This window comes from Stegostoma tigrinum, chromosome 5 (assembly GCF_030684315.1).
Source record: "Stegostoma tigrinum isolate sSteTig4 chromosome 5, sSteTig4.hap1, whole genome shotgun sequence".
Lineage (NCBI taxonomy): Eukaryota > Metazoa > Chordata > Chondrichthyes > Orectolobiformes > Stegostomatidae > Stegostoma > Stegostoma tigrinum.
In genome coordinates this window covers 2,438,262-2,453,712 of record NC_081358.1, presented here as the reverse complement: position 1 = coordinate 2,453,712, position 15,451 = coordinate 2,438,262, and the positions used below count along the sequence as shown (strand labels likewise).

General features: G+C 42.7%; 1 protein-coding gene across 9 annotated transcripts in view; it reads left to right on the top strand.

Moving 5' to 3' along the window:
- bbs9 (Bardet-Biedl syndrome 9) overlaps positions 1 to 15,451 on the top strand; it is a 519,061-nt gene that overhangs the window by 366,799 nt on the left and 136,811 nt on the right. For 8 of the 9 annotated variants that reach the window (XM_048530080.1, XM_048530078.1, XM_048530076.1 and 5 more), the window contains one exon: positions 7,450 to 7,558. The exons of the other annotated variant lie outside the window; for it this stretch is intronic. In XM_048530080.1, coding sequence (XP_048386037.1) covers positions 7,450 to 7,523 — 74 coding nt within the window. In that variant the 3' untranslated portion in view covers positions 7,524 to 7,558. The remainder of the gene's footprint in view (positions 1 to 7,449; positions 7,559 to 15,451) is intronic. 9 annotated transcript variants of the gene reach the window in all.

Here is a 15,451-nt window from a genome sequence, read left to right as displayed (position 1 = left end):
CCTGATTTCTGTATACATAATGCCCCTTTCACCAGAACACTGACACAGAGTATTTGGTTAGAACTCTACCTATGTCCTCCAACTCCACGCACAAATTATGACTGTGGTCTTTAATGGACCCTACTCTTCCCCTTGTTATCCTTTCTACACAGCACTACAACCCCCCACCCCCACTATTGCACAAATGCTGCCCCCTCCATACTTCATGTCTGCTCTGATGAAGAACCATCTAGACTTGCTGTGTCTCCTGATAATGCCTGATCTGCTGTGATTTCCAATTTTTATTTTTGTTTTCAGTATCCTATTACCCTTAATCTAGTTGTAAAATAACTTCGATTTTTCTTTTATTTTACCTCCCTAGATTCTTTCATGCCTGCTTCTTTACTCTTCTAATTTCCTTTTTAAGTTTCCAGTTGCACCTTCTATACTTCTCTAGGGCTTCTGCTGTTTTGAGCCCTGGTACTTGACCTTTAGAAGAATATTGAGGGCAAGACACACATTTCTTCTCAAGAGTTGAAAGTTTTGGTTGTGAAATGTCAGTAGTTCTCTACTATCTGACATGCTTTATGTTGCGTGTTGCTTATAGCATACTTTAATCTTAAATACTGTACTTCAAGTACCGTTTAATTGTGCAGCAGTTGGCTGTAGATGGTGTTTCTCCAACCATGGTATGTTATCTAATAACATAGTGACACCCCCTTCCCGTGTATCAAGTTTAAAATTAGAATGTCCATTGATATAAATATCCTGTTGCCAAAATCTGGGATCACCAATTTCCCAAGGAATACGTTTTGGCTTTTCTTCTATTATAGCCTGTTCTACCTCATGGACATGTAAGTAGCTATTTGACTTCTTGCTGCTCTGTGGCTGTGTCCTACCTCAGCACGTTTGCTGAAGGTGACTTAATACTTTACAGATAAAAGACTTTTTTTAATGGTTTGACATGTATGTATGACATGTAGTATATGAGGTGTTTTTACATAACAGTGCTGACAATAATAGTTTATATCTGGTGGCTGTACTGGTTTCTCACATTTCTCAGTTCAGGGATTTTGTACCTTAAAGGTGGAATGGATTCTGCTGATACCCTTTGATGAGGTTGATCTTCTCTTAGGTCACAGCTGTAGAGCTTCTGGGCTTCTGCTTCTCACCAACTGAATGGGCCTGTCTGACTGACTGCAATAACTTTGATTAAAACTCATTAACAATTCAAACAACAATTCTGTCTCTTGTGAATTCTGACTTTAAATCACTGTAGTCACATTTCCCCAGTAATCTGAAGACGCTATTGATGAAATTGTACATGAATTCCTCTGAATGCTGAACTCTTGTGTTCAATCTTGTTCTTTCAAGAATTTTATTTGTTTTGAAGTTAAATAATTATCAAAGATTTGCAGAACTTTATCAAAAATGTCTGTTATGTCTTTTATACCTTAAAGAGCTATACCTCCAACAATTATATTGCTAAAATAAAAGTGTACTTACTTCATCAGCTTCTGAATTGGTATCAGGTTTGGAAGTAATTCTGTATCATAGTTGTTTTCTCCAAGATGTAGAGGTCTGTGTTTTAACTGTCCCATCTTCCTGGCAATGTTATTTCTGCTGCCAAGTCTTCAACATGTGATTATTTATCTTCCTTGCTTCAAAGGCATTTAATTCTGCAATGTAAGAATGCTGCTACTGCATACTGCAGCATTTGGAACTTGCTGTTTTTCTGAAGCGAAAATGGGGGGATTGCCACCTTCTGTGAATAAAATGGAGCACTCCTGCATTTTGTGAGTACAGTGGAGAATCCCATTTTTTCCTGAGACTTCTTTGGATGAATCTCACCAACACAGTCTGAATAAATAACTAAATGTGAGGCTGGATGAACACAGCAGGCCCAGCAGCATCTCAGGAGCACAAAAGCTGACGTTTCGGGCCTAGACCCTTCATCAGAGAGGGGGATGGGGTGAGGGTTCTGGAATAAATAGGGAGAGAGGGGGAGGCGGACTGAAGATGGAGAGAAAAGAAGATAGGTGGAGAGGAGAATATAGATGGGGAGGTAGGGAGGGGATAGGTCAGTCCAGGGAAGACGGACAGGTCAAGGAGGTGGGATGAGGTTGGTAGGTAGGAGATGGAGGTGCGGCTTGAGGTGGGAGGAAGGGATGGGTGAGAGGAAGAACAGGTTAGGGAGACAGAGACAGGTTGGACTAGTTTTGGGATGCAGTGGGTGGGGGGGGGGAAGAGCTGGGCTGGTTGTGTGGTGCAGTGGGGGGAGGGGACAAACTGGGCTGGTTTTAGGATGCGGTGGGGGAAGGGGAGATTTTGAAGCTGGTGAAGTCCACATTGATACCATTGGGCTGCAGGGTTCCCAAGCGGAATATGAGTTGCTGTTCCTGCAACCTTCGGGTGGCATCATTGTGGCACTGCAGGAGGCCCATGGTGGGCATGTCATCTTAAGAATGGGAGGGGGAGTGGAAATGGTTTGCGACTGGGAGGTGCAGTTGTTTATTGCGAACTGAGCGGAGGTGTTCTGCAAAGCGGTCCCCAAGCCTCCGCTTGGTTTCCCCAATGTAGAGGAAGCCACACCGGGTACAGTGGATGCAGTATACCACATTGGCAGAGGTGCAGGTGAAGCTCTGCTTAATGTGTATAATAAATAACTCTCAGTTTTAATCGTTATTTTACCACCCACCTAACCAGCCCATTGATATTTTCTTACAGACCCTAACTTTCCTCTTTACTATCGACCATGTGGTCAATTTTTGACTTGACTACTAATTTTATGATCATGTCCCTTCTCTCATCAGTAAAAACTGTAAATGCGGGGGACCTAGTGCTGAGCCATACGGACATTCCGCCCGCCCCACCCCTGCCTTTCAGTCACAAAAACAGACATCAAATATTTGAACTTTTTTTCTGGCCACTGAGCCAACTTTTTATCTAGCTTGCTACATGCCTCTGGATCCCATGGGATTGTTTCTAACCAGTCTGCCATGTGGACCTAGTCAAAAGTCTTGATAACGTCTACATAGACTACATCAACTGTGTGGCTCTCTTTTTTGTTCCCTCCTCAAAAATTTAAATCATGCCCATCAGACATAATCGTCCCTCAGCAAATCCATGCTGGCTGTCCTGGTTTAATCCATGCTTTCAAAGTGGCAGTTTATCTTGTCCCTCAGGACTCTCTGTGATTGAGGTTGCAATGTTAGCCGCTTTCTAATCATCCAATACCATGCCCAGATTCAAGAGGATTGGAAAATTGTCTTCAGAGCATTTGCTGTTTCCTCCTTGGTTTCTTTTGACAGACTGGGATTTGTTTCATTTGGCTCTGGTGATATGTCAACAAAGAATTCATGAAGAACTGTATCCATAACTTAGTCTCTACACATAGGTTACCGTTTTGGTATTTTAGGGGCCCTACTCTTCCTTAGGTATCCTCTTACTCTTACTCGAAAAAACAACATTGAATTTTCTTCGACTCTACTCACCAACAATCTTTGCTTTCCTAATTTCCTTGTTGTTTTCAACCCTGCACTTTCTGTACTCAGCTCAGCATTCTGCAGTATGTATTGTGTGATGTAAAATTTCATTTTTTGTCTTCTCTGACCCTGTACGCTTCTTGATGTCCAGGGTGCTACAGATGTGGCTGCCTTTCCCTTTTGTATGTGAGTAAAACTTTATTCTGAACACTTTGAGTATCATCTTTGAATACCTTGCTCTGTTACATAGAACATAGAACATTACAGCACAGTACAGGCCCTTCGGCCCTCGATGTTCTGCCGACCTGTCATACCGATCTGAAGCTCATCTAACGTACACTATTCCATGTACATCCATATGCTTGTCCAATGACGACTTAAATGTGCCTAAAGTTGGCGAATCTACAGCCATTGCAGGCAAAGCGTTCCATTCCCTTACTACTCTCTGAGTAAAGAAACTACCTCTGACATCTGTCCCATATCTTTCACCCCTCAATTTAAAGCTATGCCCCCTCGTGCTCGCCGTCACCATCCTAGGAAAAAGGCTCTCCTTATCCACCCTTTCTAACCCTCTGATTATTTTATATGTTTCAATTAAGTCACCTCTCAACCTTCTTCTCTCTAATGAAAACAGCCTCAAGTCCCTCAGCCTTTCCTCATAAGACCTTCCCTCCATACCAGGCAACATCCTAGTAAATCTCCTCTGCACCCTTTCCAAAGCTTCCACATCCTTCTTATAATGCGGTGACCAGAACTGTACTTTTATCTTAAAAGTTGCTCGTTTCAGTTCGCTTCTGCTGAATCACTCCACAGCTTTATTAAAATTGGTCAGTTGTCTTTAACCCAGTTGGGAACGTTATCTCCTCCTCCATCATTGCCCTTTTCCATAATTACGTTAAACTAACTGAAATTTAACTGATCACTACCAACAGAATTCTGCCCACTACCACTCCTTCAACCTTTCCAGCATAATTTCTTAAAACTAAATCCACAACTATTTGAGGGTGCATACATGAGGATCAATGTTCGGCACAACATTGTGGGCTGAAGGGCCTGTTCTGTGCTGTACTGTTCTATGTTCTATGTACTGTCCTATGTTCTAACTGCACCATCTCATTAGGCTTAATACATACTATCCAAAGATTTTCCCCTGATTGCTCGTCGAGTTCTTTTCCCTGATTCTTCCACACAAATTAACTTCCCAAAATATATTGGGCTACATAAATTCCCCAACAATTACTGCCCTATTGTTTTTGTACTTTTTAGAGATCTGTCTACACATTTGCTCTCTATATCTCATTGTTTAGGGGTCTCTAATACACTCACAGAATTGTGACTGACCGTTATTTATTCCTTAGCTCATATAATCTAATTTGTTCGTTCTTTAAACATATCACACTTCACACAGTTGTGAGAAGTTTCTTCAACCAGGGTTGCCACTCACACTCCTTTTTATCCCCCTCTCTATCATGCCTGTAGGCAGAAACATGGGGCTGCCATACCTGTCTCTCCTTAAGCCATTTTTCTGTGAAGTTTTGGTATCAACTTATAAGGTTTCTATCCGTGAATTCACCCTATTGCTTAATTTCCTGTACTGCTTGCATTGAAACATATATCCTAGAGGACCATCAAACTCTTTTTAACAAATATTTTCGAACTTTATAATCTCTGCTTATTGCTCAGAATCGGAGTTCTGAAAGAGATTTCTGAAGAAGGGTCAAATTGAATTTGAAACATTAAATCTGTTTTTTTTTATCCACAGATACTGCTGAGTTTCTCCAGCATTTTCTGTTTATATTTTATATTGGTACTGTCTTGCCGCACCATTTAGTGCAAACACAAAACCAAGAAGTTTGTCATGGTTGTCAGCAGATCTAGTCAAGTCAAGGGGGATAGCTTCACTCAGAGGTTCACTGATCAAACACAGCCTCAGATACTAGTCCTGATCAGGATGGACACAGTATGTGGAGTATTGCTCATAAGGTGTGAGGAGCCAGCTGATTTGTAGTCCACTACCAGTCTGGACTCTTTCTGACCTTCTCTAAGCTTTTTAGTTCATAGAATGAGAGAGAGGCAGGTTTAATGGGAGATGAATGTGTGGCACTGCTACTCCCGTTGGTGCAGGTGAGGAGGTGTATCAAACAAGTGTGTCAGCAGTGCAGAGTGCATGAGGGCCAGTGGTGTCGAGGATTGGGGTGGGTAAGAACCCAGGGGGAAGATATTTCAGGCAGTGGTGACAGGGGTAGATCATGAGCCTTGGTGGGAGCTAGGGGCAGAGAGTGAATGCAAGGTATCAGGGCAGAAATGGTGGAACATACCCTAGCAGAATGGAGAAGGACATTGACCTTTTGACCTTCTTCTTACAGATCTGTGCATTCTTTAGACAGCTGAGACTGAGAATTTAACCCTGTCTTGGACCAGGCTGGCATGGTCTGAAGTTATGGCCTCCATGATCCTTGGGGTGGAGGAAGTCCCACATCAGCACCACCTCTGTCTGCAAAGCAGGGCACCAAATTTCTTATCTGTCATTTTTTTTATTCATTCACAGAATAAGGGCATGGTTGGCTAGTCAGCATTCATTGCCCAGCCCTAACTGTCCAGTGGGCAGTTAAGAGTTGACCACATTGCTGTGGGTCTGGAGTCACATGTGGACCAGACCAGATAACGATGGCAATTTGCTTCCCTAGAAGGCAATAATGAACCAAACGCGTTCTTTCCTAACAACCGTCATTGGATTCATGGTCATCATTAGTCAACTATTATTGAATTAAAATTTCACCATCTGACGTGATTCAAACTCAGATCCCTCAGAACATTTTCTGGGCCTCTGGATTAATGATCCAGTGATAATACCACTAGCCCATCGCCTCCCCTGGGGTAAATGTGAGGAACCATGCTGGGAAGCTCCAGATTGACAGTGCTTACCTGGGGTGCTTAATGAGCTTTCCAAAACGGTGTAGTTTTAAAAAGGGATGCTGGTGAATTCCAAAATATCCACTAAGTAGTGAGTTGTACCAGGTAAGATGGGGTAGAATTCAGATATAAAAGGTGCCGTAGGGGTCGTGTAGGAAATTAAAGTGGTGCGTTTGATATGTTAAGACATGAGGACTTGCTCAGCCTCAAGGCAAAAAATCCCTTCAACATGTTGGCACCAGATGGGCATATCTGAAAAATGTAGGATTCAGCCCCATATTTCCTTTTGTGACTTTGTGACATGTCTTTCTTTTTACTTTGCATTTGTGAAGCATCTTTGAACTTTGCTTTAGTGGACTGCATATAAATCAACACAAGTTGTTGTCACTAACTGGTATTAGTCACTTGTTTTTTTGTAAAATCTGGAGCTCAAAGCTAGATATTTACCAGTCAAGCTATTCAGAAATGTCATTATGTTTCTCCAGAGTAAGTAAGGCTTGAACCTAGGCCTTCTAGCTTAAAGGTAGGGACACTACCACAACTGTGCTTTCCCAATTACTGTAAGCATCCTGCATCATGTTGTACCTCAACAGCACTATTACACTCAATTAGAATTCCATGTTTAGTCCAGTTGGGGTTTAGTTAGCTCAGTTGGCTGGATGGCTGGTTTGTGAGGTACGGTGATACTAACAGCTTGGGTTAATTCCTGCACTGGCTGAAGTTACTGTGAAGGACTCTCCTTCGCAACAGCTCCCCTCACCTGAGGCATGGTGACCCTCAGGTTAAGCCATCACCAGTCACCCCTCTCTCTAATGAGAGAAGGGGACTATGTCAACTTTACCTTTATCACACTCAACTTTCAATGGTCGTAAAAACATGGGCCAGTAAACGGTGAAGTTGGTGACTGAATTGTTATTATTTATAGTAGTTTGATTTTAAACAGGAGCACAAGCAATCATTGTGCGGTTTCAGTTTCACCTGCGCTGGTACTGTTTCCCTTCTGTCACACACGCCAAACTTAGAAAATACAAATCTTCACAGAACTTTAGCAACTATTGATATTTGTTTTCAGGTTGCCAAACTATCCCAGAGTCAGAACTAGAACAGAGGATGACAAATTCTGCAACAGATGAAACATGCCCCTGACCATATGCATATAATGCAGAAGTCACCAAAGTCTGGTAGGTGCTGTTTGTAAAGTATGCAAGCATTATATTTTGTTAATGATCGTGGTGTTGGATTTTTTTTCCTTGTTTTAATTTTACTTAGAAACTTGCCATTGGGAGTCATGTTCTGGAACCCGCTATTCTCAGCTGGGAACTCTAGACAGTTAAGGACTGTGAACATCTCCCCTGTGATTGACAGATGATGTGAAAATTGGAGGGAGCAAGCTGTAGATGTGGGATGTGAAATTGCTCAATGTTAGCATTCTAAATCAGGCACATGGCAGATCAATGGAAAAGAAGATTGTAGTGCGAGAAAAGCTGCATGTTCTCTGAATCCAAGCCTGCTTTTTGGACAACTTTCATCCCTGTTATATTCTTGTGCTACATGGAGTAAGGTTTCATATGCTGCGCAATAGAAATACCTTCTCTGCAACACACATCTTAGGAACCAGAGCCTCCAATGTATACAGTAATTAGGAAAGCTAATAGAATTAGTGAGGCAGTAACATTACCACTATTGGTAACGTCAGTGGCCTCGTAATCCCGAAATACAGGCTCATGTTCTGGGAATGTGAGTTTGAATCCTATCATGGCAGATGATGAAATTTGAATTTAATAAAAAGCTGGACTCAAAAGAAAGCCTCATGTCAACCACATAACCACGGTTGATCGTTTTAAAAACCCAGTCCCTTAGGGAAGGAAATGTGGTATTCTTGCCAGATCTGAAAGACTCAAAGCAATGTGGTTAGCTTTTAACTGTCCCTGAGCAATTAGGGATGGGCACTAAATGCTTGCCCAGCCAGTGACACCCATGTCCTGTGAACAATTTTTTTTAAAGTTAGCATTTATCACAAGGGAATATAAAAGTTAAAAGTAGACAGGTATGCTCCAGCAATACAGGGTCAAAAATCACAATACACCAGGTTACAGCCCAACAGGTTTATTTGAAAATGCAAGCTTTCAGCGTTCAACTCCTTCCTCAAGTGTAGTGTGACGGAGAGGTTATAAGACACAGAATGTATAAGCAGAAAGGTAACAACCCCAAAACTGGCTGCCTCTTGTTGACTCTTTAATCAGTTAGGAAGGAGACTACTGATTGAAATGCAAAATCCAGATTCCTTTCAAGACATTGTCCGAGATAATTAAAGGTTTTATCAATGTATACAAGAGGTGACATCTCAAGTCGGGCAATGCATTCTAGGTGTGGGGTCTTGCTTCAAATCTGTCTATATTTTAAACCGGGGTCAGGTTTTTTTGAACAAAACAGAATGTATCCGTAACTACATAAACACCTTGGATGAAATAATTTGTGCGTCTGTGTGTGTGCGTGTGTGACTATGAGCATGATTGATTCAACTAATTGTGAGTGATGACGAATGTGAGTGCACTTGTGTATTACTTTGTGTCTGTATTAATTTGTGTGTGTGTGTGTGTGCGCCAGCTATACAGACCGTTGGTAAGACTGCATCTGGAGTACTGCATACAGTGGAGCCACAGAAATCTACAACACAGGAAAAGGCTTTTTGACCGATCAAGTTTATGCCAGTTGAAAACAAACACCTAATTATCCTAATCCCATTTTCCAAAACTTGGCCCATAGCTTTTCATACCTTAGCATTTGTCTAAATACTTCTTAATATTATGAGTGTTTCTGCCTCAAAGTACTGACCGCTTTAGTAAAGGAAAGATACAAATGGGTTGAAAGCAATTCATTAAAGTCTTACTAGATCACGACCTGGATTGGGTGCATGTCTTATAAGGAAAGGCAGGACATGCTAGACTTTTATTCACAGGAGCATAGAAAATTAAGAGGCGACTTGATTGAAATCTATAAGACCATGAGAGGTCTTGACATATGGATGTTCCTATCTTTGAAGAATATAGAACTGGAGGTCACTAATTAAAAATAAGGATTCACCATTTAAGACGAAGATAAAGAGATCAGTTTTCTGCTAGGCAGTTGCGAATTTTTGCAATTCTCATCTTCAAAAAGCAGTGGTAATAGGGGGCTGAATCTTACATTTTTTTGCCTAAGTTTAAGTTGCGGTTGAGTTTTTTGGAGGGATTTTCATTGGAGTGTCTATTGAATTTTCTTGCTGCATCTCACCAAACTCCCTCATTAACTAACTAACCTACCCTGATAGCATTCTCACATCCAATGCTTCAGTGGATATCTGCCGGGAAAAGACAGTCATCCCTTCCACAACAAAAACAAAAGTTGCTGGAAAAGCTCAGAAGGACTGGCAGTATCAATGAAGGAAAAAACAGAGTTAATGTTTTAGGTCCAGTGAACCTTCCTCAGAACAGAGGGCCATCTTTGAAAAGCTACTCAGACAAGCATTGACAATCTCGCAGTGCCACTCATCGGCATTATCATGGCACAGCAGCCAGAAGCCATGCTATTCATGGCACATGGCTGATACTCCATTACACATACAACTCCATTCTTTCAGCCTCGTTGCATTTCAACCACTAGGCCACAGATTTTGCTTGTTTGTAGCTACATCTTGTCTAAATAGCCTCTCCAAATCACTTCAGAGATAGTAGGAACTGCAAATGCTGGAGAATCTGAGAAAACAAGGTCTAGAGCTGGATGAGCACAGCAGGCCAAACAACATCAGAGGAGCAGGAAGGCTGAGGTTTCCGGCCTAGACCCTTCTTCAGAAATGGGGGAGGGGGAGGGCATTCTGAAATAAATAGGGAGGGAGGGGGAAGTGGATAGAAGATGGATAGAGGAGAAGATAGGTGGAGAGGAGACAGGCAGGTCAAAGAGGCGGGGATGGAGCCAGTAAAGGTGAGTGTAGGTTTGCAGGTAGGGAGGAGATAAGTTAGCCCAGGGAAGACGGACAGGTCAAGGGGGCGGGATGAAGCTGGTAGGTAGGAGATGGGGGTGGGGCATGAGGTGGGAGGAGGGGATAGGTGGGAGGAAGGACAGGTTAGGGAGGCAGGGACGAGCTGGGTTGATTTTGGGATGCGGTAGGGGATGGGAGATTTTGAAGCTTGTGGAGTCCACATTGATACAATTGGGCTGCAGGGTTCCCAAGCGGAATATGAGTTGCTGTTCCGGCAATCTTCGGGTAACATCATTGTGGCACTGCAGGAGGCCCAGGATGGACATGTCATCTAGAGAATGGGAGGGGGAGTGGAAATGGTTCGCGACTGGGAGGTGCAGTTGTTTAGTGCGAACTGAGCGTAAGTGTTCTTCAAAGCGGTCCCCAAGCCTAGTAACCCTAACCCTAACACACCGCCTCTACACCTCCCCTCTCATCCCCATCCCAGGCCCCAAGAAGACTTTTCACATCAAGCAGATGTTCATCTGCACATCTGCTAATGTGGTATACTGCATCCGCTGTTCCTGATATGGCCTCCTGTACATTGGGAAAACCAAGCAGAGGCTTGGGGACCGCTTTGCAGAACACCTCCGCTCGGTTTGCAACAAACAACTGCACCTCCCAGTCGCAAACCATTTCCACTCCCCCTCCCATTCTCTAGATGACATGTCCATCATGGGCCTCCTGCAGTGCCACAATGATGCCACCCGAAGGTTGCAGGAACAGCAACTCATATTCCGCCTGGGAACCCTGCAGCCTAATGGTATCAGTGTGGATTTCATAAGCTTCAAAATCTCCCCTCCCCTAACCGCATCCCAAAACCAGCCCAGCTCGCCCCTGCCTCCCTAACCTGTTCTTCCTCCCACCTTCAGCCCCGCCCCCATCTCCTACCCTACTAACCTCATCCGGCCCCCTTGACCTGTCCGTCCTCCCTGGACTGACCTGTCTCCTCCTTACTTCCCCACCTACTCTCACCTCTACTGGCTCCATCCCCGCCTCTTTGACCTGCCTGTCTCCTCTCCGCCTATCTTCTCCTCTATCCATCTTCTATCCGCCACCCCGCTCTCCCTATTTATTTCAAAACCCCCTTCCCCTCTCCCATTTCTGATGAAGGGTCTAGGCCTGAAACATCAGCCTTCCTGCTCCTCTGATGCTGCTTGGCCTGCTGTGTTCATCCAGCTCTACACCTTGCTATCTCACTCTCCAAATCACTGTTTCTCTGTCTCTAATGCTCACTGTTGATCTGCAGTTTATCATTGTGCAGTTGGGAGCACCACATTCAAGCAAGCAATCAAACAAACATCATGATGAACTTCTATTTACAGCCAGCAAAAGGGAATATGAATAAAACTAATAATAATCATCACCCATAATGCAAAACAAATTCTGGCACGCTGACCATCAACTATTTTAAAGTCCACAATTGTTTGCTGTACTGACCGTCATTTATTGAAACCCTGGTGTTAGTGAGATTTTTCTGGCTTGACACAGCTGAACTCTATGATGGATAGGGACAGTTTCCACCTCCCCAGTGTCCTTTTCCTTCCTCTGCCTTTGAAGACTGTGCCAGCTACCCCAGTTCCTCAGCATCAAACACATAACCTTGTTGTTTAAGTTGTGCAGAGCACCCATGCTAGGATGATGCAGCACACTGTATCTGGATTATACTGGAGAGCTCCCCACCAAGACTGGTCCAGGCAGCCGAACTGTTTGTTCAGCAAACCTCCTGCTTCGTTGTTCCTCTGTGGCTCTTCTCAAAGCATGGGCAGCATCAAACCTGCCCTCCACATCAGTCAGCAGCTTGTGCAATGCTGCCATGAACCATGGTTGCAGTGTGCAGACCTTGTCCTTCAGTAACCAATGTTGTTAGACCCTGGGCTTTTTGCAAAAATATACAGTATTAATAAAAGAACTGTATGTACATATACAGGTAAAGAAGCAGTTCAATTCTGTACAGTCATTACGTATGAAGAACAAACAGCTATTGGGGTTTGACTTTCTCTATAGTTGGAACAAACCCAAAGGCATTTCTTAATTAGCCGAGATACTATTTGCATATATTTAAGACTAGGAGGGTCTGATAACTGAAAGGCCCCTCATTATACTTGGACAGAACACCTTAGATGTTGATCTTTCCCCTCTACACCTTGGCAGCAACTGCCTCAAGCTTTAGTGCAGCACTGAAGTAGTTGGATCTTGGAATGTATCAGTCTGCAACACTTTGTCCAAGATCAGCTTCTTGCTCTGAAAGACCAACAAGTTTCAAGCAGACCAACGAGCATCTTTCACTGAGTTGATGGTCTTCCAGATGCAGTTGGTATTTGTCTCGGTGTGTTTCCTGGGGATGAACCTCAATGAAAACTGTTGCATTTCTCTCTAGACTTCCATTGCAATTGTACATTCCAGAAGGAAATGTGTGACAGTCTCTGCTCCTCAAAAGACACTTTCAAGGCAGCAAGCAGGGGCACAGAGAGTTCGGGCATTTATGAAGGGTATGGTGGGTAGTGCCCTTTTCCAAGTGATGCCTTGGTGCTTGTTGGAGAGTTCTCGCAATGAGGCATTCTGCCAAATGTTTTTGATAGTCTGCTCAGGGAACCACTAAACAGGTATAACCCTCTCCTTTTCTCACTGGGCCTTGAGGACACTTCATGCTAACCATGGCCCGATGGACTTGTGGCTAAAGGTGTTTTCTTTCACAAATGTTTCCACAAAGGACAGGTGATACAGGATGGTCCGACTACTTGAAACATTCCACGGCAACAAGGCCAGGCCAATCTGTTGTAACACCGGGTTCAGGTAGAACCCCAGTAGGTGTTAACACTTTGTGTTAATGTGCCAAAGTTCTACACATAGCTTGATGCAGCCACACACAAAAGTGGTCATCAGGATGAGGGGGTCATTGGGTACATTCTTTCTCCCTTTATTGAGACCTCTTTACATGCTGACTGTTTGGACATGGTCCATCTTTGACCCCCAGATGAAGTGAAAGTTGGCTTGGGTGACTGCAGTGGTGCAGGCTGTAGGAAAAGGCCAGGCATGTGCCATGTACGACAACACTGAGTACCTCACATCTGGTGACCAGGATTTTACCCACTATAGAGAAGGAGTGGCACTCCCACATGCCCAGTTTTTGCATCCCACCCGGCCATTCCAAACCATATTCCCATCCTGAAGGTGAACGGTATAAAGGATAAGTAGCCCAGTTCCCAAAGGACATGACCTCACTGTTGCCTCAAGTTGCCTTGGCAACTGAGGCCAGTTCAAATTAGTTGCCGATGGTCATGAGTCTGTGCACTGACAGCAAATCTGAGCAGAAAACAGCGATGCCATTTGTGTACAGGGAGGCTTTGATCTGCAGGTCTCCACTGGCTAGAATAGCCACCCTTCTCAGGCTCACATCCTTCCTGATGGACCCAGCAAGAGGCTGTATACTGCACAGACAAGGCAGGAGAGAATGGGCCTCCCTGTCTGACTCTGGATCTGATCGGGAAGCTTTCTGATTCCCACCTACTGATTGAGACTACGATGCTGATGTTTCTACCAGTATAAAATTCCACACTGAATGTTTGAATATTTTTAAAGTAGAAATAGATGGATTCTGTACAAGCAAGAAGGTGAAAAGTTTGAGGATATGCAGGAATGTTGGGGTATCCGATATTATTGAATGGTGGAGCAGGCCCAAGGGCCCAAGTGACCTTCTTCCGCTCCCATTTCATATGTTTGTATGTTCTTCCGAATGAGTAGACTAACAACAAATAAAACTTCACCACACAGATTTTATTAATTTTTTTCCAAGCTCTCCAATTGTTTTTATTGAGCAGAGTAAGAATTTTGAATATAATCAGTGAAATGGATACTTATTATTTGACCTGATTAGCTGGCTTTTGCTTTCAAAAGCTTACTTCAAAAATTTTGCAAACTACCTAGTCATCACAATAAACCCAGAATTGTACATAATTGATTAAAAACATAGTTCAGCCTAGCTTAATTATTGTTTCTATTCAGTTAACTGTTCACTTTAAACCACCTCATCGTGCCTGGAAGTCACTGAATTACTGAATGGAAAGATCTTTATCATAAATAACATATTTTGGTTACCTTTAGTTTTATTATAACAATCCCTACTTTATAAGAAATGCCACCAGTTTCATCTTAAACATGTTTGAGATCTGATATTAATGTAAATGATTTTTATATACAGTTTTTGCTTGGTTTCCAATGTTGTAACTATCAAAGGCATTTCCTACTGTGGTTTTACTGAGAATATTCTGCTATCTTGTTCATATATCATAGTGCAGATAGTGCCATAGAACTACCACAGGCAATTTGTCTATGGTATGAAATCACAGTGCAGAATGGTTTGCAAGCATATACATGACAGAGAAGATCCTTTATATTCTAATGAAGGGATGTGGGTTTAGTTAAGCTGATGTCTTTGAAGTACTGGATAGGGAGCTTACATGAGTCTGCTGATGTGTTCCAGGCTTGTACATTGCAGTTTACCCACTAATTTCAGAAATTGAAGCAGGTGGGAACACAATATCAAATTGTTAATGGGATTAATTTATTTTCTTTTAAACAAAATAAACTGTCATTATTACTAAAGTGGAATTATGACAGCAAGACTATTATCTGAAACAGCCGAGCAACCTAATCAATATCTGCTAAATAAATGAACTGTCATTATCAAAGTCTATTTTATCAGCAAATCTAAACTGACAGTTCACATTTTACAGTTTCATATAGGGCATCTGTAACAAGAATGAAAAAGCCTTATTTATTAAGACTTTCTTCTAATTGAAATGATTCCTTTAGCTACAATAAATCGTTAATTCTGTTGATCTTGCTAATTATGACTTGGTTTAACTTCATTGTTTGACTCTATCTCACAGATTGTTCTCATTGAAGAGCTGAGGTGCACAAAATATAATTTATATTGTTGGGTAAATGTGGACTGGAGTGACCGGTGTTGCAATGAACTAATCAATTTAGTTCTGAAGAGGGTCACTGGGCCCAAAACGTTAACTCTGATTTCTCTCCACAAATGCTGCCAGACCGGCTGAGATTTCCAGCAATT